The sequence below is a fragment of the Dunckerocampus dactyliophorus genome, chromosome 18, assembly GCF_027744805.1.
Source record: "Dunckerocampus dactyliophorus isolate RoL2022-P2 chromosome 18, RoL_Ddac_1.1, whole genome shotgun sequence".
Lineage (NCBI taxonomy): Eukaryota > Metazoa > Chordata > Actinopteri > Syngnathiformes > Syngnathidae > Dunckerocampus > Dunckerocampus dactyliophorus.
Genome location: NC_072836.1, coordinates 17335175 through 17354975, shown reverse-complemented (window position 1 = coordinate 17354975; position 19801 = coordinate 17335175). Strand labels below are relative to the sequence as shown.

The window sequence follows — 19801 nt, the reverse complement described above, 5'->3', positions numbered from 1 at the left end:
CCTACCGTCTGAGTGCACTCTTGAGTGCAATAAATTGGATCATGACCCCTGCCAGTTTCTGTTTGCCAGCATGTTGCCAATAATAATATAATGTTGCGGAAACATTTATTATGCACCATGACTTTCTGTAATGTCTGTCATGTAAGCATGACGTCATTATTCTTGCTAATCCGACAATACAATACAGAGAAAAGTCATACGGGAGACGCTTGCTGTATTTGCATCATCCTGAAGGGGTGGGGTCGTGTGTGAGCTGGACGGTGCTTGTCACTGCTGCTCATTTTTTGTTCTAAAATTTTATAAATCCTCTGTCTGAACAGAATATTGTGAGTATTTGTTTAATTTGCAGTGATCTCATTGGTATATTTGTCTTCCTCTGCAGAAAAAAAATATTTTACTCATTATTACTTATTTATTTTTCATTTTATGCATCCATCCATGTTCTACACCGCTTACTACACAACTTAGAACAACTTCTGTTCAATAACCATTAATGGCACGACATAATAGTATTATAAGTACAATGAACTGGCATGTGAGATGTCCAGTTTGGAAAGCATGGAGAAAAAAAATATTTGCACGGTCCATTTCATTCTGATGCATGTTTTGTATGTATTTAAAGCCTATATAAATGTTATTAAATTTAACTGAAATTCATAATTGCCGAATCCATAATAAATAGTGGACTTGAATACATTTATAAACTTGATTTAATATTGTTTTTTCTTGATTTGTTGTTTTTTTTAACATTCTTTCTCTCTCTGTTATTATAAACCTATTCATACGTAAGTGGGTAAACGTGCAAAGTGAGCAGGGGATCAAATACTTGTTTACCTTACTGTGTATCTCAAGTACCCCCATTTAAGAAGTTAGATAAATCATCTCTGGAAGCGACCAGAAAACCAGTACAGGCATTCAGAACTTCCTGGATGAGCTGAATTTGTGGAGGAAGCAGGAGTTAAAGTCACTACTTGGGAGGAAAGGATTTGGAATAGACATCCAATGACTGTTGGACTGTATTGAACGTCTAAAATGTCGGCGAATGCACTTTTTCTAAGAGTTCTCCAACAGTTAAGCCTATAGCGGCGGGTCCGGTGACGTCAGTGCGCCATCACCAGCTCATAAACGCGGTGGTGTGTTTACTGACCGCCTGACACTTTGGCGATCCGCCTTGCAGAGCGCATGTGGGCTGTCACCCCGTTGGATTACACCATGAGGAAGCACTACAGGGCTTGTTGCTCGTCGGACTTTCTCCTATAAGAAGATGAGAGCTTTTGTGTTCAAATTGATGAGTTCCGGGACATCCATGAAAGGAACGTTAAGTGTTTACATTGCAGAAATGTCCACAACTGTTAGTCCAACCATTCCCTCCTCACAGCTGACGTCGGATCAACTCACCGTTGTCGCTGCATGCTGTGAGTACATTTAGACAACTCTTTAATAATGGGGAACTTTCGCCCATATAAACGAAAAACCTGAGAAACTGCATTATATCAATTATTTTCCTTTTTCCAATGAGGCAAGAGAAGACATGCAGTAGTTTTTTTATGGGACACCCATTTTGACAGAACAGTAGTACTATACGATCTATTAGCTTATTTTCAAGATGTCATTGTACTTCACTGGCTGGTACATCACTGCAGACATCCTGTCAATCAATTCAATAGTCCAATTGGGTAAAAAAAAATTTCAAACATAAAATGGTACTTTTTTTCCACACATTGTTCCTTGTGAAACCAGATTATCTTGAGATTAACCCATTCTCTTCCTCCTGCTTTTACACAGTTTCCTCCCTGGTGTTCTTTGTTGTTATTGTGCTGCTCCTGTCCATCATTTACCGCAAGGATCCTCAGTGCTGCAGATTCCGCTCCTATCAGGGGCCGCATGCAGATATGGTAAGCCCTTGGAAAAACAAGAAATAGGAACATACAGTTGAACCTTGGTTGTCATCATTAATTTGTTCTAGAAGGTCCGACTCTAACCATACATTACATTACAATACATTTTTCCCATAAGAAATCATGTATATTTGTAATAAATTGTATATATGTAAAGTTTTACATGCAGAAAACAACATGAAATTCATATAAAGACACAAATGAAGGCTGAAAGGGATAAACAAGCATTTAAGGTTACTTTTATCTTCATTGAAGATGTGATTTTTCATGCGACTGTTCCCAAAGACACGATGTGGCACCGAGACAACACACGGATACCACCTTCCTGTTTTGCCATGATTATTTCTTGAATTGAATAGTGTTTCTCACCTCAATAACCCAAAATGGAGCCAAAGGAAGTTGCAAGTGTCAGCATTTTGATAAAGTAGGTGAGAAACACTATTGAATTCAAGATAAAACAGGAAGATGGTCTTTGGGAACAGTCACGTTGCCATAGGAAGTACAACTAATCTTCAATGTTAATTCATCTTTTTCATTTGCCAATTACATACATTTAGGATAGTTTCATGCATGTAAAACAATGAAAACATGTTTTGCGTTTACATTTTTAAGAATTGACCGCCGATGACATCATAGAAGCGCAATGTAGCTGACTTCCGGTTGCCATTTTGTTTGCAAGCTAAGGATGCTAACAAGGACGTTTGTGATAAAAATACATTAAGAACACAGTTTAACTCATGCAGTATATTAATAGGACGCGCTAACCTGGAAAATGTACGCAAACCGAGGCAAAATTCTGGCATACATTTTTGACATTACCCAAAAAACACGTTAACCGGGGCAACCGCTAACCGAGGTTCCACTGTAAATGCTTTTTGTGCTGAACTGTCTTTCCAAAGTGGCCTCGATGTTCTGTTTTGAGATGACACAGAAAAGAACTAAGGCTCAAGCACACCGTGTGGTCTTGGTGTATCAGCCTTTGGAAGTGTCATATTTAATTTGCTGAGTGGTGGAAAAAAGTCCTATAATAAAGCTGATATGATCTTTGTCCGAAAACGGATTTGCCACAGCTCGATCCATGGCCAAGAATAAAAGATAGTGTCATAATGTAATGTAATTGAAACAAGTAAACCGAGGTCAAAGGTTCACAACATGCAAATGTGATTTTTTTTAGGGAAGTGCGGAGCATAAGCTCAGTCACTAGGGAGTATCTAGAAAAGATAACGCATATGTAAAGCTGCAGGTGATAGCGCAGGGGAAGTGTAAACATGCCAGAGAGGTAACGTTTTCATTCTCTCCACTTCCTCTTCCTGACTTCTTTCTCACCTCTGTGAGTCCCACAGGGTGAAGTTAGAGTGTTATCTTCTTATTGCAGGGACATGACTCATGGCAGACAGGAAACTGTCCAGTTACCGTTTTAACGGAGCGCCTCTGTAAACCGCATTTGAGGAACTAACAGAGCGTTTGACTAGAACAAAGTGGCCGTGCTGAAGTCGAGCTTCACACACACGCACACACACCATGTGGTTGATAAGACAAGACATGCTGGCCATGAGTCTGTCTTGCACACTAAAAGTAATGTGTCATTTTTGAGGGATGAAGGTTTGGCATTGAGCGAGAGACGCACACAAACACACCCATTCATTGTGTGGTTGTGGGACATTTCCATGTCTTCAACTTCATCGTCACATACCTTTCCCTGGTTCAGTTTGCGCCATGAATGGCGGACAGACCCCACTGTGGGTGTTGGGGACACATGGAGACAATGGATCTCCTTTTTAGTTTGCTCTGGTGAAAAAGGCACACTGCCTCCGGGATCCTCCCCCGGCTTGAGCGCTGATTTTACACGGTTGCGCTTTTTCACACAAGCTGAGTCAATGGGCGAGACAAAAGGACAACTCTCCTTTTTTCTCTTTCCTTTTTTTGTTGCGTCTTAAAACTACGACACCAGTGAGGGGAAAATGACCTTTGACATCACGTTTTTAGTGTCGTCTCCGTGTCCCTGAAATAATGTGACGCTTATGGCAAAGGTCGTTTGCGTGCGTCACTTGAAGTGTAAGTGATGTCATTGTTTATGAGGGCCTGGGGGAAAATCATTTAAAAACAATTTCATACAACCTGCCGTTGTCACATGAAAACCTTCACTTGTGTCAGTTTATAATCTGAAGATAAAAAGCAGCGACCAAACGATGGTCCTAGCATCTCCTGTTGCTAAATTTAAATCCCAGTCAGGCGACAAATTGACTTTGTTGTAACGTCGCCCCAAATGACATACGAGGCCATAATGTGTAGTGGAGTGTGCTCGTTAAGCGGTACCTACTGTGGTTAAAAGGGAATTGAGAGATGCTGAAAAGGCCACACTGTGTGGTTTGTTGCCTAGGGACGCTGATGACACAGTAGGACGCCATATTGTTCTCCAAACAAAGGAGGCTCATTTAGACCCAAGACGATTACCTAGTTTTCCTTGCAGGCTTTTTTTTTTTCCAGGATGCCAACACCTCATACAGTGAGACGTTGACAAGTCATGTTGTAAAAGGGGGTGGGAATGGGAGGAGGCATGGAAATCGTAGGGTGGTCGTCTTATTGATTAGATAATTTATGGTATTGCTGTAGCAGCTAGTGCCTACAGTGATTTAACAAGGCATGGAAATTGGTCAATTGGGCTGAAAGTGGACGATATCTGACTAATTGAGGTATTTGGATGCTCTTAGTAAATAAATCGGTTGATAGATGCTTGTCCTCTCTCAGACACACTTTCACTGGTGCTTGTTTTACAGGATGCTCCTCCTCAGTACTACAGCAGCAGACAGACCCTGGTGGGATCTCCTTGTTCAGTGCAGACTAACATCCCAGATGACAACAATACTGGGGTGAGTGAGCAAAGCAGTGCATTAGGTCAATGTGTTAAAATTGTATGAGAGGCTACAGAAATAGTGCACCACCTGACCTTGCCTTTAAGGAAAAGATGCTCAACTTGTTTCTCAACTGATTTCCCACTTTTTTAAAGTAAAATTGAGCAATATTTAACTCATCGTCCTATATACAGTGGAACCTCAGATAGCATCCGCCCCGGTTAGCATGTTTTTCAGTCAATGTTAAAAATTTAGGCCCAAATTTTGACTAACTTTGTGTAATATGTGATGTTATTAGTACACTGTGTGAGTTCAACTGTGTTCTCAATGTATTTTTATCACAAAACGTCCTTGTCAGCAGCCTATTAGCATGCTACTACATGGAAACAGGAACCGGAAGTCAGTGCCCATGCCTGTCTATGATGCTAACTAACACAGTTATGCCACAAGCCTCAAAAATGTTAACACAAAACATGTTTTTATAGTTTTACAATTTTTGTTTTACACGCATAAAACAATTCTAAATGCGTTTAAATGACGAATGAAAGCGATACATGAACATTTAAGGTTACTTTTGCCTTCACTGAAGACGTGATTGTTGCCAAAGACACGGTGTGGCAGCGAGATCAACACAGACCCCACCTTTGTGTTTTGCTAGGAGTTTCTTGAATTCAATAGTGTTTCTCACCTTCTTTATGAAAATACTGGCACTTGCAACTTTCTTTGGCTCCATTAGGGGCTATTTTGCAGCCTCGATCAAAAGAAAAGCGACTTGAGGTGAGAACCTCAGTTTTCGTTATTCGTTCCAAAAAACGAAAAACGACAACCGAAACGTACAAAAACCGAGGTAGTTTTTTCCCATAGTAAATAATGTAAATCCAATTAATCTGTTCCAAGCACCCAAAAATATTAATAATTATTAGGAAATAATTCTAGTTTTACTTGGGAACAATGCTATGATGGGGGTGGCTGAACGTTGCTGGTTCAATCCTCTGTCCTCCCGTGACCATGTCTCATTTCAACTGGCTCACGGTTTTGGCATTTAAAAAAAATAATTTATTAAAAAAAAAATCAAATTTCAAGTAACCTAAAACACATGATGTTTGTTTAACACTAATTACAGTGTTCCCTCGCTCTATCGTGGTTCACCTTTCGCAGATTTGCTGTTTTTTAGTGCTTTTTTTTAATTACAGCGTATGGCCCTTTAAGAAGAATTGCATTGTGGGAAGTTGAGTGTCTATCTCTTCCCTCTCTCTGCACCGCCCGTTGTTTTCTGCGTATTGATTGGCTGTAGACCATTGTCAATCAATCTCCTTTGTGCTGTCCAGCTATGTCTCCTGTGTCATCACTAGCTTGCTAGCTTGTAAATGAATCTTCGGTTCGTCTGCAGCAATGTTTGAACAAGGATACAAAAATGCTACAGTACAGCGGAATGGCGGTAGGACGAAAGGGCACGGTCACAGGAGTGAAATATGCGCGAGTGACTCAATAATTTCCTGTGTTGATCATTAAGTTTGATCATTAAAATTCAAAGAAAGGTTTGACTTTTTTTTTAGAAATGTTGAGCAATGCCTGTCTGAGAAAAGTGTATAAAATGTATGGTGAGGGGTTTTACAGCCTTAAGACATATATAATAATTGTAAAAAAATGAAGTTGGCTTCCTCGTGGATTTCACTTATTGCGGGCCATTTTGGGATCCCCCGCGATAAACGAGGGAACACTGTTTAGTAATTTTTTTACAAAATTTATAGAATCCCAGAAAATTATCATATTGGGCCACACTAAAAAAAAAATGTAATGGTTATGAGAAAAAACAATGATTTCATTGTTAGGGATGCTTATAGAGCCTCTAATTTACATTCACAATCATAATATTCCAAAAAATTATGACTTCAAATGTAGGATTACAACTTTTTTATTGGTAAAAATGTTACTGAAGGCATTGGTACTGTTGGTTAAGCCCATAATGAATGCAATTTTGTGCGTAAAAGTTACTTGACACATCCACAAGGCACATGATAGCGCATGTCCTTATTCCCTAAGAACGGTCTCGCTGTGATATGGCCTGTATGTGACAATATGTGCAGGCGGGTCAGCTGTTCTACGTCGGCCTGCCCTCCAGCTACGGTCTACCTTCTCTGGAGGCCCCCCTGCCCAGACTGCCCTCCTACGAGAGTGTCCGTAAAAAAGATCGCCAGAGGCAGATCCACATGATGATTGCAGACCGCTTCGGCCTCAATGGACCTATTGAGACGGAGGTAGGCTGCATTAACAATCAACAAGCACACAGCTAGATGACAATGCAGCATTTCATTTGCGATATGTAAAACTCTCCCAGCAAACTAATCATAAAGCTTGTGTAAACTCTTAATATGGTGGCCCCTTAGCAGGGCTTTCCAAAGGGCAGATAATAACATAGTACACCCTTCTGTTATAGCGCCACCATCATATATAATACGGTATACGATACAATGGGTGCCCGTTCATAGATAGATTGCATTCAGGGCGTATTACACAGAACATACTATTAACTCATTGACTGTTTGCTGCTGGCGGCCACGTTTCAAGGTTTTCACAGTGTTGATCTTTCGCTGAGCTTTTGACTCGCATGAGCAAACAAGGTAATGAGAAAAAGTCACATCAAACATAATTAAAGCCAGCACCCTGAACACAAATAGTGCCCAAGAAACCTTTGTGCTCATGTCATTTTTTTAATTTATTTTTTTTTGCTTTGACCTTTTCTCCCTTTCCTTAATTAAACAGTCCCTAGTATGACCGCCCATACTCCCTCAACATGCATTACCAGGAAACACATAGTGCTACCAGTCACTGGTCACAGAAACATCCCCTTCTTTTTTAGGCTTTCATTTGATGCTTCCTTAATTTCCCCTGTCTGTCCTGCGGCCCGAGGCATGAGAGCAGTAAACTTAACTGCCTAGTATGTGTGTGATGTGTGTATGACACAGAGGGCAGGGTTGCAGGGTCGCTGTAGTCGCCTGCAGGTCCCTGAGCAATTAAAAGATAAGGGGACTGTCTGTCTGGAAGAGTGAATCTCCCAGATGTGATCAAGCACCATGTTTCAGATGGTTAAATGCAAACTGGTCATGTAAGTACAAATTCCCCATATTTTCGGTTGACAGATTTCCAGCCTCAAAAGGAACTCATTCACTTTCTGTCACTTTTGCAAAAAAGTACATTTTCCTTGGTATATTGATTTGCATGCTTTGCAGCTTCCTTTAACTCAAAGTGTGTCATTTATTTTACGCTCAGCCCCACAGAAATAAGGAATCCCTGAAAAAGATAACACAAGGTTCTTTTTAAGTGAGCAGTTTTAGTAAGACAGCAAATCAATAATCAATTATTTGTAACAAGTGAGCCAATGGAGCTGTTTTTCTTTAACCTCATTCCTAAATAAAATCCCAGACTTACCAAAGGAACTTCTTTTGCTGATACCAGAAGATCACTTGCCTGTCTTCAACTGTTGACTGTGCAATTGCTAATTTAACACACCCAGCCCCCACTGTTTCATTATAACCTCCGCGGTAATTGCATTTGGCAGAGAAACTCTTGCTTGTTCACCAGTTTCTAGCAAACTTTGCCTTCTCTTTGTTGCTTAAACTGGCTCTTTTGTCTTTGTTTTATTAGTAGAAAGTCCATAAACCTTTGTGACTGAAAATAATATTGATGCTATTAACCAATGGGAAGGCTGTAACTAAAATAAAATGACAAATGCTGAGTAGAACCTAGGTTGTATCTACAGTCGCCCCTCGCCACTTCGCGTTTTGAATTTCGCGACTTCACTCTACCGCAGTGTTTCAAACATGTTAATAAATCATGCTGCTTTGTGGTTGAACACATCCTAGTTTTAGTCATAACATATGCATATTAAGCTAATGTTATGTATTCTTTTGCCTAAATTAAGCATTTTCAAGCATAAAAATTACGAATTGAACTAAAATACAAATATAAGGCTTTCAAAAGATGCATTCAAAAATGGTGATGTAGTATTCCACACTAGTCACTAGGTGTCAGTAGTGCTACTGTAATGTTTGGTGAGACACACACACAATCACCAGACTTGATTGCCGAGACAACAGGCTTTTATTGCAGGTTTGAATTATCTCACAACAGGCACAATAATCATGAAAAAAAAATCCCTAATAAAAACACGGACTACTGTTGCGGCCGTAACCCACGACAAGATGAAACTCCACTCGGAACTCCAGACATCACTCACTTTGCTTCCGTAGGGAACACATTTACAGCAACACACACGAGTGCGAGTCTTATGTCTTAAATGGCTTATTTACTCTTTTTATGTCTACTATATTGGGTAATACGAGTGTAAGGTGGCTACAGGGGTGTTAGTTCATGTCTAGAGGTATTTGATCATGTTAAAAACTGTATTTAGAGGGTTGTAAACAGGTTGTCTATGTTCTAACTATGAAAGTATTCCATTTATGAATAAGGAATCCTACTCCATGGAAATTGACTTATTATGGTCGAGTCTGATACAATAAACAAGGGATTACAGTACATAGAAATATAATGGATCCCTTTCATAATTCAACATTCATTTAGTATGCAGATTTTTGGTCAAAAAAGTTTGGTTTTTTTTTTCTCAAAAATAGGACACTTTTTCCAGCAGAAAAATAAAAGACACCATAAATTGACAATAATTTACATATACCTGTATGTGATAATATAGGTGAATAAAGTACAGCGTACATGCACCACTCATAGCAAGCCCACCATTTTTACATGTTTGTCTTTTTCACTGATAATGTTTAGTCGACGTTGCGTTGAGATTTTGCACTTTGTCTGGCAGTCCTTGAACGCACCCAAGGCTATGTTCACACTCCAGGTCAATTCAGATTTTTTTGCTCATTTGCGACTTGTATCTGATTTTTTTCAGTGTGAGCAGTGCAATTCATCTATCACGTAGGAAATGTGATATACATTTGATATGGACCGGATGCTAATACAGTCTGAATGTTCGGATCACGATATATACGTCATTTAAAGGAGACACACAAAATAGACAGGCGCAAAGACAAATAGCAGACGAAGGAGCAAAATGTTTGCAACTGAATAAACCCACGATTCATATCAATGTCCCACCATTCCTGTCTCCGACTGCTCACCCAAACGTCGGAGCAAGCGCCCCACAAATTTCCTGCCTTGATTAAGAAAACGTCCGGTTGCATAATATTTTTGAAATTTTCACAAATGCACCAGGACTGAGACGCAGATTTGGGGCCATGTTTACTTCAGTGAACACCACGTGTGTCGTAGTTGTATGTACTTTATTTATCCCACAGCGGGGAAATTAACTTGTTACAGCAGCAAGCAAGCAAGATTTTTTATATGAGCGTCACTTTCCGGACGCATTGCGTTACACACAAACACAGGTTGCATTTTTTTTTGTAATGTGAACGACTACATAAAAAGACCGGATAGTTACAAGAAAATTTGAATTGGGCGTCACAGCTGTGTGAACGTAGCCATAGTTGTGTGCTGTGTGAGACGCCAACGTTTGTTTGGCTATGGAAGCACTCGCTTCGACAGTCGATCCGGCCCCTAAACTTGCAGCGAGGTGAATGCAAGTTAATATAGGATCGAAAGCCGATACTGGCCTTACGTTAGCCTGTTAGCCTCCAGCACTAGCCTGACAACCAGGTTAAAGGCTACGCCGTGACCCTGATTCCATCTGTTCATTAATCTTACTTTATCATTCATTAGTGGTGAGTAACTATACATTTTGTACTAAGTGCGTTTAATAAGAGTGTGAGGCATATTTAGGGTTTAAACCTGGACTGTGTTGCGACTGAACAATGGGGGGGTTCGGGAGCTGAATCTAGAAAATAGATTCCGGACAAATGCAGATACTCTTGACGATAGAAAATCATCAGCGTTTTATGACTTTTTTTCCACTCCAAAGCAGTCTTCAAGCCCTTGACAAGCTAAATCCAAATGTGCATCAGTGCTTCTCAAATAGTGGGGCAGGGCCCCCTAGAGGTGAGGCGTCTTGTACTGCCTGCAACTACAAGTTCGCAACAGTTTTTCAAATCGGGGGGGCGTGAAGGAGGGGCATGACAGAAAATAATTGGCATATTTAAATAAATCGTAATTTTTGATTCATCTGAATTACACTCAATAAATCAACACATCCCTTACACACTTCACATGCTTTATAAAACATTTCATCTCTCCCGCTCTCACTATTTCTCACAGCCACCGCCATCATATGAAGAGACCATCCGTCAGTCTGAGGAGCTGCCGTACGACATCCTCTCATCTAGTTTGGAGACTTCTCCCACGCTGAGGGACCACGGCAACGTTCAAAATGACCCACCTCACCTAAACAGCTCAGAGACCAGCCGCAGCGTTCTTCCTGTGTGATGCGGGCCGACTTCTCAAGACTGATGATGAATGTGAAAAACACACACATGGAGTGGAACTGTGAAACATACAATGGTTGGATGTTGATTCAAATACCTCAAGACTGACTTTACAGTATGCCATGGGGAGCTGGGCAACCAAAGAGCAGCTGCACACATTTGTGCAACACCTGATTATGGAAGGAGACTTCATGATGCTGGTACAACTTGAAAAGTCGTTATGAACATTGTGGACTGAAATTGCCATACAGAGAATTTATCTTCATGTTGCTTGATGAAGATATTGGGAAGTGAAAGTTACTCCCTTGGCTTTTTATTCTACTCTGTGGACATCACGAGGTCTATTTTAGGGTGTCTTGAGCCATAATATGAGTCGAATGCATGGAACAAATAATAATACAAGTTATTATTTGATTAAAATGATCATGAGGGCGGGGCAGGTGTGGGTACTCAATAAACCGGACGGTAAAGAGAAATTTTACTTTCGCTCTCACCTGAGCCACCGCAACATACCTGTTGTCTGGTTACACAGCGTAGATCATGCACCACTGACGTCCTGTTCAGTTAAGGTTCAAAATAAAAGCATAGCAGTATTAACCTGGATTCTACAACACCAGGCTTTAAAGGAATAGTTTGGATTTTTTGACATGAAGTTGTTTGACATCCCCCATTAGCAGTGTAGTCCATTAACAGCAACTTACCCCCCACTTGGTCTCCTAAGTGCAGTTGTGGTTTGATTTTGGTGATGCAGAACGTAGTTCCGCTTAGTTGCTGGGGACATTTAAGTAAAGAGTTTGGCTTCCCCAAGCAATGTGCATTCAAAAGAGTAATACATTTGCGTCACAAAAATGCCTTCTCAAAAAAATCAGACCTCACAAAACGCTCGACGTTATATATGTCTCCCGCCATATCCCTGCACGCTGTCGCCTGTGCACTCACGATAATACCACTCTTCTTCCGCGACGGAGCGCCGTGGCCATCTTCTCATTCACCATAAGCTGGTAATGCTTTAGAAACACTTGATTATACGGGTAAAATGTACAGCATACATGCACCAATGTTAGAAAGCTCACCGTTTTTACATGTTTATGTCTTTCTGCTTTACTGATAAGATTTTTTCGTCAACATTGAGACTTTGTACTTTCTCCGGCAGTCCTTCAAAGCGCCATAGTTTTGTGTTGTGCCTGTGACTTCGATTCCATCTTTAAAATGCGTTTAATAAATGTGTGAGGCATACACTACCGGTCAAAAGTTTTAGAACACCCAGATTTTTCCAGTTATTTATTGAAATTCAGGTCATTCAAGTCCAATGAGTAGCTTAAATGGTACAAAGGTAAGTGGTGAAGTGCCAGAGGTTAAAAAAAAGTAAGGTTACCCAAACCTTAAAAATGATGTGTATTTCAGAATTGTACAAAAAGGCCTGTTTCAGGGACCACAAATAGATCAACAATTTAAAGCTGTTCTGCAGAAATGGAGGTTGATGAAGCCTTGGCAATTGGTGCAACTAATTTATACAGGTGTTCCAAGTTCTAGAGTACTTACTACCTCCTCTGTCTGCATAAAAGCAGCGTTCAGTACTATACCCTTGTGAACATCAGTTGAACAGCATTGTACTGGAGAAAATTAATTTGTTGCTACAAAAATGGCAAGAAAAAATGGACTTAACAATGTAAACAAGACAGACATCTTAACACTTAAATATGTTTTCCTCCACAGATTTTGGAGTGTTCTGTTTTGACTGGTAGCGTATTTTGGCCTAAAACCTGGATTGTGTCGCGAGTGAACAATGGCAATTAAAGGACGTTTCTGAAGATGAATCCAATCAAATAATTACAACAGTCACTTTTATTGCAAATGTTGATCCGAAATTGGATGAGAACATCAATGCCAAGCTAGGAGGAGGGTTTGTTTGGAGCCAAATCCTCAGTTCTGGTGCTCCTGAGCTGCATGGTGCCGCTTGTGGATGTGGGGACATCATGCTGCCCTCATGGAGACTGTGACAGTTGGGCAGAAACAAGCAGGAGGAGGTCAGTTTGTTGTCCTCCTCCTGTTGCTTTTCGCTCAAAGGCGCAGATAGCAACTCTGCTGCTAGGTTGCTCTCCTACGGTGCCATCTCTCTCTCCTGATGTACTGGCCTGTCTCCTGGTATCTCCTCTACCTTTTACTAACCAAGCAATTTCTGTGGGTACCACTAGTCACCAGAAAGTTAGAGAAATGTAAAACTAGACAAGAATCAGCCATAAAGGAGAAGGAAAAGGAAATGGTCACCACCTCTAAAAACATTCCACTTGTTGTCGTCTGTCTCGTTTCCTAACATGACAGGTTAGTATAGGTGTGATTGACTTGGAGTTACACGGTGATGGTTATGTGTTAACTGTGTATTATATATACACCATCATCTCACGCAACTACACACTCTGTATGTCATGGAAAATGGGAGCGTAAAACAAGTGTCAAACAAATTCATCCAAAATATTATGCAAAATCCAAACACAGTCTCCCGACTTAGTGTGAACATGGAATAAAAAATATTGTAGAAATGATAAGTTCCCTATTTAGACCTGGGTGTACCTCACAAGCACACATTTTTTTAGTCCCCATTTGTATTTATTGAGGAAAAATGACCCATCATTATTCATTTGCACCAGCAACTGTACTGAATATTTGTTTGATGTTTTATTAATGCTCTGTTGTACACCTTTCATACACCTTTTAATAAAAAAATATATATTGCTGAGGCTGGTCTGATTTTCAACACTTACAGGCGACAAAATAGATGTGCTGTATGTTCCCTCAATCACAAATTGTAAAATGCAATATTGATGATATTGATAATGCAATATTATTTTATAATTCATACATTTATATATGACAATAATATCTATATTATTATTATATACAATGTATTACAATATACAAAGTATTACAGTAAATTTAATCAATACTGTTTTTTATTTATGATTGAAGGAACATTTCTACATTTATATATATTCTATAATTTTATTGAATACTATATATTATACTATATTATATATTATTGTAATATATAAATGTATAAATTATAAAAGCGTGCTGTACATTCAATTGGAGAGCACCAGCTTGACGTCATTACCTTACAAACATGGCTGTGCGCTGTGTCCACATTGGGCCATCGACGGGGAAAGCCGAGGATCTTTCCGAAGAGCCGAGTCCCAGGTTGCTTGTAAACAACGTCATTCACTGCAGCACACACCACCGACTTCACAAGAGCAACGCAACTCATCTCAGAACGTCAACTGCGGACGCAACGAAGTTGCTTCGTCGTACGTCAGCGAACAAATGTAAGTACAGTACTTAGTACATGTTGAATAGGCCAATGCATGGTAATCATGTCATATTATGTCGTGAAAAAGACTCACCGCGTTTTATTACATACAGTATTCGAGTGGTGCATGTCAATCTGGGTCACTCGGTCATGCATATAAAGGTGCACGCGCACTCATTTGCATTTGCAGATCTTACCTTTCTAATCTGAAAATCCCTAAAGCCGAATGTGTCAATTATTCTCTGGAAATAAATTGGAGCTCTTTGTTGTCTTTCAGCGTCGTCACATTTATTATCCAAGAGGACGTTCATCTCAGGCAGACAAGATGCTTCACTGTTTTCAGTTTATGGTGGAGCCTGTCAAAAACATGGCAGGCAAAATAAAGGTAATCAGTCATCCTTGCAGAAAGTGCCCTGTTGTTTAATATGTAAACTGGATTTGCTTTTAGCTTCTGTCCATCCCAGTAAAGGGTCACCTTCACGAGTCAGCTGATGTGCAAGTAAATCTACCTATAATTCATCTATCACATAGGAAATGTGATATAAATTTGATATGGACTGGACCGGAATCACATATATTGATTCTATTGACAGATACAGACCGGACCATTATATAACCTCTTCAGGTTGCATATTGAGAGTTATTGAGAGTTGTTGACCAGCCGAAATGTGGCACTAAATCAAAAAGGGATGGGTTTGATTCACATTTTCAACGTTTTTTTTAAGTAACAGGCTCCTTTCCAGTTTGACCTGCTTTGTTTTTTTCCTGGCAAGCATTTGTTAAGCAGCAATTACATCACAGCCATATAAAACTAATCTGATTGGCACCTTCATGCTGCATAACTTTTTTTTTCTTCAGTAGGCCTACATCTTTTAACTTAGAACGTAAATACACACCACTAAAACCATGGCGACATTGGAAAGCCCTTAAATTGCACTTTGTGTTAACCTTTTTTCTAATTCACTTTTGCATGTTCCTTCCAGGCATTGAACATGAAAGCAAAGAAGAAGCCTGAAGCCTTGGAGGATGAGCAGCGATTTGTTGTGGAACTGGCTAAAGACCTGGGTCGAGTGTGCCAGGTGCTATGTACATTGTAATTATTCACCAACCTTGACAGTATGTTGACAGATTTCGCAACAGTACAACACCTCGCTCACCGAAGAATATAGTTCATGCCTTTCTTCTGTGTATGGTGGAAATGCAAGTGCTGGCATGCCCTTTCCATACCGCATGGATGCACCTGTCTCGAATTACCGTTCTTTACCATAGGAGGGCACTGTTGCTTCAGCAATCAAACCTACTTTGCCGCTCGAGTCTATTGTAGTTCCATACAGTAGCCAGGTTTATTTACTCAACTGCAGACAGTAACAGGTACTTATAGAGGAGGCCTTTAATCAAACAATACATCTTTATTAAAAATTCAAATAACAAAGGATATTTTTTCCCCAAATAGATAATGCTACTTCCTTAGAATCTACACGACAATGATATGTTGGAAATAACATGGCACAGCACAAGTGCACCTGTCTGGGTGGAGTTTGTGGAATGGAGTATGTTCCCCGGGTGCTTTGGTTCCTCCCACAGGCTAAAAACAGGCATTTCAGGTTAAATGGACGCTCTCTCGTCCCATGTGATTGACTGGCGCCCAATCCAGTGCGTCTAAACTGGATAAGAAAATGAAATGAAATGAATGTTTGAGATGTGGTGCGTATTATTATTATTGAAATAGACATGGACCAAATTTTGATTCCAAAGGTGGGGACACACAACTGGCTTGAGTTAGGGGGGTTGTGCACACAAACACAGATTCAAATGTTGTTGTCAATGAAACCTCCTTAGGTGCAAACCTAATTTTAAAAGCCATCTACCTGACTTGTCCCAGGCAGAACAAACACGCCCAACATGTTAACAACGTACAGTGGTGTGGCAAGGTGTCAATATGCCAGTAACGTAGTTTCGATCAATGTTAATAATAATAATAACAATGTTGCTGCAGCTTATGCACGTCACATTATATGCAAATGGGGCGTTGTTGGTGCTTTTGGGAGTTTTCTCAGAAGGCTTTATAGGCTGAATATGTGTTTCCCGTTATGTGCATTCTTTTTATCTGTTTTTATAGCTTTAGAACGCACATAAAAGAGAAAGACATGCGCTCATGGTTCACATAAGGATTGTGGATGATGGGCAAAATTCCAAAAAAGTTTTCCTTTAAGGACTATGAGGACACTATATGAGGATGAAATTATGTTTAATTGCTAGAAATGAATGAATGAAATGACACTATAGATAATAATACCCAAGCCAACGCCAAAATTCTTCTCTGTTGCGCTTACTAAAGGGTTCATTCGTCCTGGAGCACATCTGGAAACAGGATGACATCTGGCCAACATCTCTCTGCAGGGCCTTCATTCTGGAATGGGCTTCTATGTTGGAGAGCAAGGTACGTACCTGTTAGAGATGAGTGCCTATCACTTACTGATGTGTTTATTTTCAAATACTGTATTTGTCTGTAGAAGAGGCCCATGCAGACTGACGGCTGGCCTGAAATCACCGGCAACAAACAGTGTGATCTGACTGACCAGCTGGAGGTGCAGAAGGCCAAGTTAGCCCTCCTTGATTGGGTGAAAGACTGGCAAACTCAGCCAGAGGTGAGAACTGAGAGTGCTCCTCCGAAGATTTCTTGTTCTGCATAAAAGTGACATTTATTTGCATTGACTGTTATGTAGCAAAGCGTTTGGCCTGGGAAATGTGTGGCAAAGGTTCTGGAAGACTTGAGGTCCGCTTGGCGTTGGGGCCATGTTCCTAATCTGCTGCATGCCATGGAGCTGGTTTTGTGGACTCTAATGCTGGGGGATCCAGATAAGGTTCTTGTTCATATTCATTACATCTGTGCCTTGGCAAGTATCAAACTTGTGATATTTTATTTTGTTTCTGCAGAATACCATACCACAGCAGTGGTTGGTGTGGAAGCAGAAGACAGATTTTGGTAAAAAATAAACAAAAAGCACTGTTTTTTTAAACAATAACAATCAAAAAAATATATATTTTTTCAGGCGCTATAGCCTACATTCCTCAGCCAGGTCAGTAGCCTTCTGTTGTTTACCACAATACAGTAATCCCTCACCACTTTGCTCTTTGAATATAATACATTATTCTGTTTTGTGGTTGAATATTATTAGTAAAAAATGCATTTTAAGCTAATTTTAAATATTTTTCCCCAATTAAGCATTTTTGTGCATAAAAATGGCTAAATGAACTCAAATGCAATATGTAAGGTATTCAGAAGATGCATTCAAAGACGTTGTGATGATATGTAGTATTCTACACTCGTCACTACGTGTCAGTAATGCTACTGTAATGTTCGGTGAGACACGTAAGCACCAGGCTTCATTGCAGGAACAATAGTCTTTAATAACAGGCTTGAATGATCTCACAACAGGCACTATAATCCCTGACACGTGCTACCACACCAAGCTAAAACTCAACTGACAGCCACCAACATCACTTGCTTTCCTCCCTCCCACTCGGCTATCCTTGCACATTTGTTCTCATTTATGCCTTAAATGGCTTATTTTCTTTTATTATGTCTACTATATTGGGTAATACAAGTGTAAAGGTGACTATAGGGGTGTTATTTCATGTCTAGAGGGCTCTAATAATGTTAAAACCCGTATTTACAAGGTCCAAATAGGTTTTCTGTGCTCTTACTCTGAAAATATTCCATTTATAAATAAGAAATTCTACTTACAGTAGTGGAAATTCACTTATCACGGTCGTGTCTGGACCCAATTAACCATGATAAACGAAGGATTACTGTAATGTATATCGTAGCATTGCACTAAACAGTGTATTTGCATCAATTCATATGGTTATTTTTTTGCCAGTGTGGGACTGGATCACAAAGGCTGCAGGTAGAGTGTTCATTTCATCAGAATTTACATCTCTATGTTACTCTTTCAGTCTGTCTTCCCGCTGCTAATTCAATAATTTTATGTTTTGTGCCAGTGGAGGTGACTCTGAACAAAGATACAGCCAATCCCGATCTTCTCATCTCCGGTGGTGACAAGAGGATGCGTTGTGGCTTTGAGAGGCAAGATATCCCCAACTACCACGAGCGCTTTGATGCTTGGTGGTGTGCTGTTGCAGTAGAGGGCTTTCAAGCCGGTCGCCACTACTGGGAGGTGGAGTTAGGTGAGCGAGATTGGCGGCTGGGCGTGGCCAAAGAGTCTGCCCTAAGGAAAGGGTTCAAATCCCTCAACACTGGTACAGGTTACCTCACCCTCCGTTTGGAGAGGGGCACTGAGCTTAAAGCGCTGACGGTTCCCTTCACTGCCCTGCCATCAGGCCTCATCCCCCAAAAAGTAGGGGTCTACCTTGATTACGACGCTGGCCAGCTGTCTTTCTATGATGTGGACACACATGTCCACATTTATACCTACAACGAGCGCTTTTGTGAGAAGCTCTTCCCACTGTTTGGCACAGTGGAGCTCACCAATGATCTGGTGATAAGGACCCCTGAAGTCAATGCTCAGTGTCTCTGTGCTACATCCTGCCTTTGGGGTTGAGGAACTTGTCAACTCTTCCTTCAAAATCTCCAATAGATAGAGTAATAACTCATGAAAATGCGGTTGTGCAAATATTAATCACTGGGAGGAACATCCAGCTTTTTGAGCTTTCAGATAGCTTCATGGTGTATGGTATTATATTGTTTATTTGTTTCAGATGTGCTTACTTAGTTACATTAAGGAACATCACATGGTTACATTTGCACAATTCAACATGTCGGAAAAGGAGTAGGAAGAAGCATCCACTCTCCCTGCTGCTACTTCGCTTTTTCCCAAATTAAACCCTCTGCTCACATATTCCATGTATTTTCAGGTGTTTTAAAGGAGGCCATAGTATCTCTAATGTACTGTCTAATATCAACTGTGAATAAAATAAAGGAATGGTTGACTCTCTTCCTTAATACCAAAATCACATCACATTTATTATAAGAATCACCTACCCTGAGATACCATACATCTGTATATATACTGTATGTAAATACAGTATATGTTATGTATTATACACATAATTATATGTATATATTATATGTATTATACTAGTTAAGCAATTGAAAATCTCGTCAAACTGTTTAGCAGTAAATTAGACGTTGTAGTGCAAAATTTTAATTTGGTATCGATCCGTACCAGCCTTGGTACTGATAACATATAATATATATTCGGATAGACCACCATTATGGCTGCATTTCACCCATCCATCCATCCATTTTTATGCCACTCATCTGAATTAGGCTTGCAGGGGTATGCTGGAGCCTATCTCAGCTGACTTCGGGCGAGAGACAGT

At 40.2% G+C, this 19801-nt stretch overlaps 2 protein-coding genes across 2 annotated transcripts; both read left to right on the top strand.

Annotated features, from left to right (window-relative positions):
* The first annotated feature begins 1119 nt into the window (after positions 1–1119).
* LOC129171250 (uncharacterized) lies at positions 1120–13802 on the top strand. The gene is made up of 5 exons (XM_054759714.1): positions 1120–1415; positions 1786–1895; positions 4676–4768; positions 6838–7008; positions 10985–13802. The coding sequence occupies exons 1-5, from the start codon at positions 1265–1267 to the stop codon at positions 11150–11152; spliced, it is 693 nt and encodes a 230-aa protein (XP_054615689.1). The 5' UTR covers positions 1120–1264; the 3' UTR covers positions 11153–13802.
* Positions 13803–14332: 530 nt separating this feature from the next.
* Positions 14333–19406, top strand: si:ch211-120g10.1 (RING finger protein 39). The gene is made up of 10 exons (XM_054758984.1): positions 14333–14471; positions 14733–14840; positions 15439–15534; positions 16794–16895; positions 16969–17103; positions 17182–17319; positions 17393–17441; positions 17509–17535; positions 18340–18366; positions 18461–19406. The coding sequence occupies exons 2-10, from the start codon at positions 14781–14783 to the stop codon at positions 19018–19020; spliced, it is 1194 nt and encodes a 397-aa protein (XP_054614959.1). The 5' UTR covers positions 14333–14471; positions 14733–14780; the 3' UTR covers positions 19021–19406.
* Positions 19407–19801: the final 395 nt, after the last annotated feature.

Excerpts from the sequence above, each read along its gene's own strand:
- LOC129171250 (XM_054759714.1), top strand. The coding sequence starts at position 1,265 with ATGAGAGCTTTTGTGTTCAAATTGATGAGTTCCGGGACATCCATGAAA. Across the intron at positions 1,416-1,785 it reads CACCGTTGTCGCTGCATGCT|TTTCCTCCCTGGTGTTCTTT; the intron begins GTGAGTACATTT and ends GCTTTTACACAG. Across the intron at positions 4,769-6,837 it reads CAGATGACAACAATACTGGG|GCGGGTCAGCTGTTCTACGT; the intron begins GTGAGTGAGCAA and ends CAATATGTGCAG.
- si:ch211-120g10.1 (XM_054758984.1), top strand. The coding sequence starts at position 14,781 with ATGCTTCACTGTTTTCAGTTTATGGTGGAGCCTGTCAAAAACATGGCA. Across the intron at positions 17,104-17,181 it reads ACTGGCAAACTCAGCCAGAG|CAAAGCGTTTGGCCTGGGAA; the intron begins GTGAGAACTGAG and ends ACTGTTATGTAG. Across the intron at positions 17,442-17,508 it reads GAAGCAGAAGACAGATTTTG|GCGCTATAGCCTACATTCCT; the intron begins GTAAAAAATAAA and ends ATATTTTTTCAG.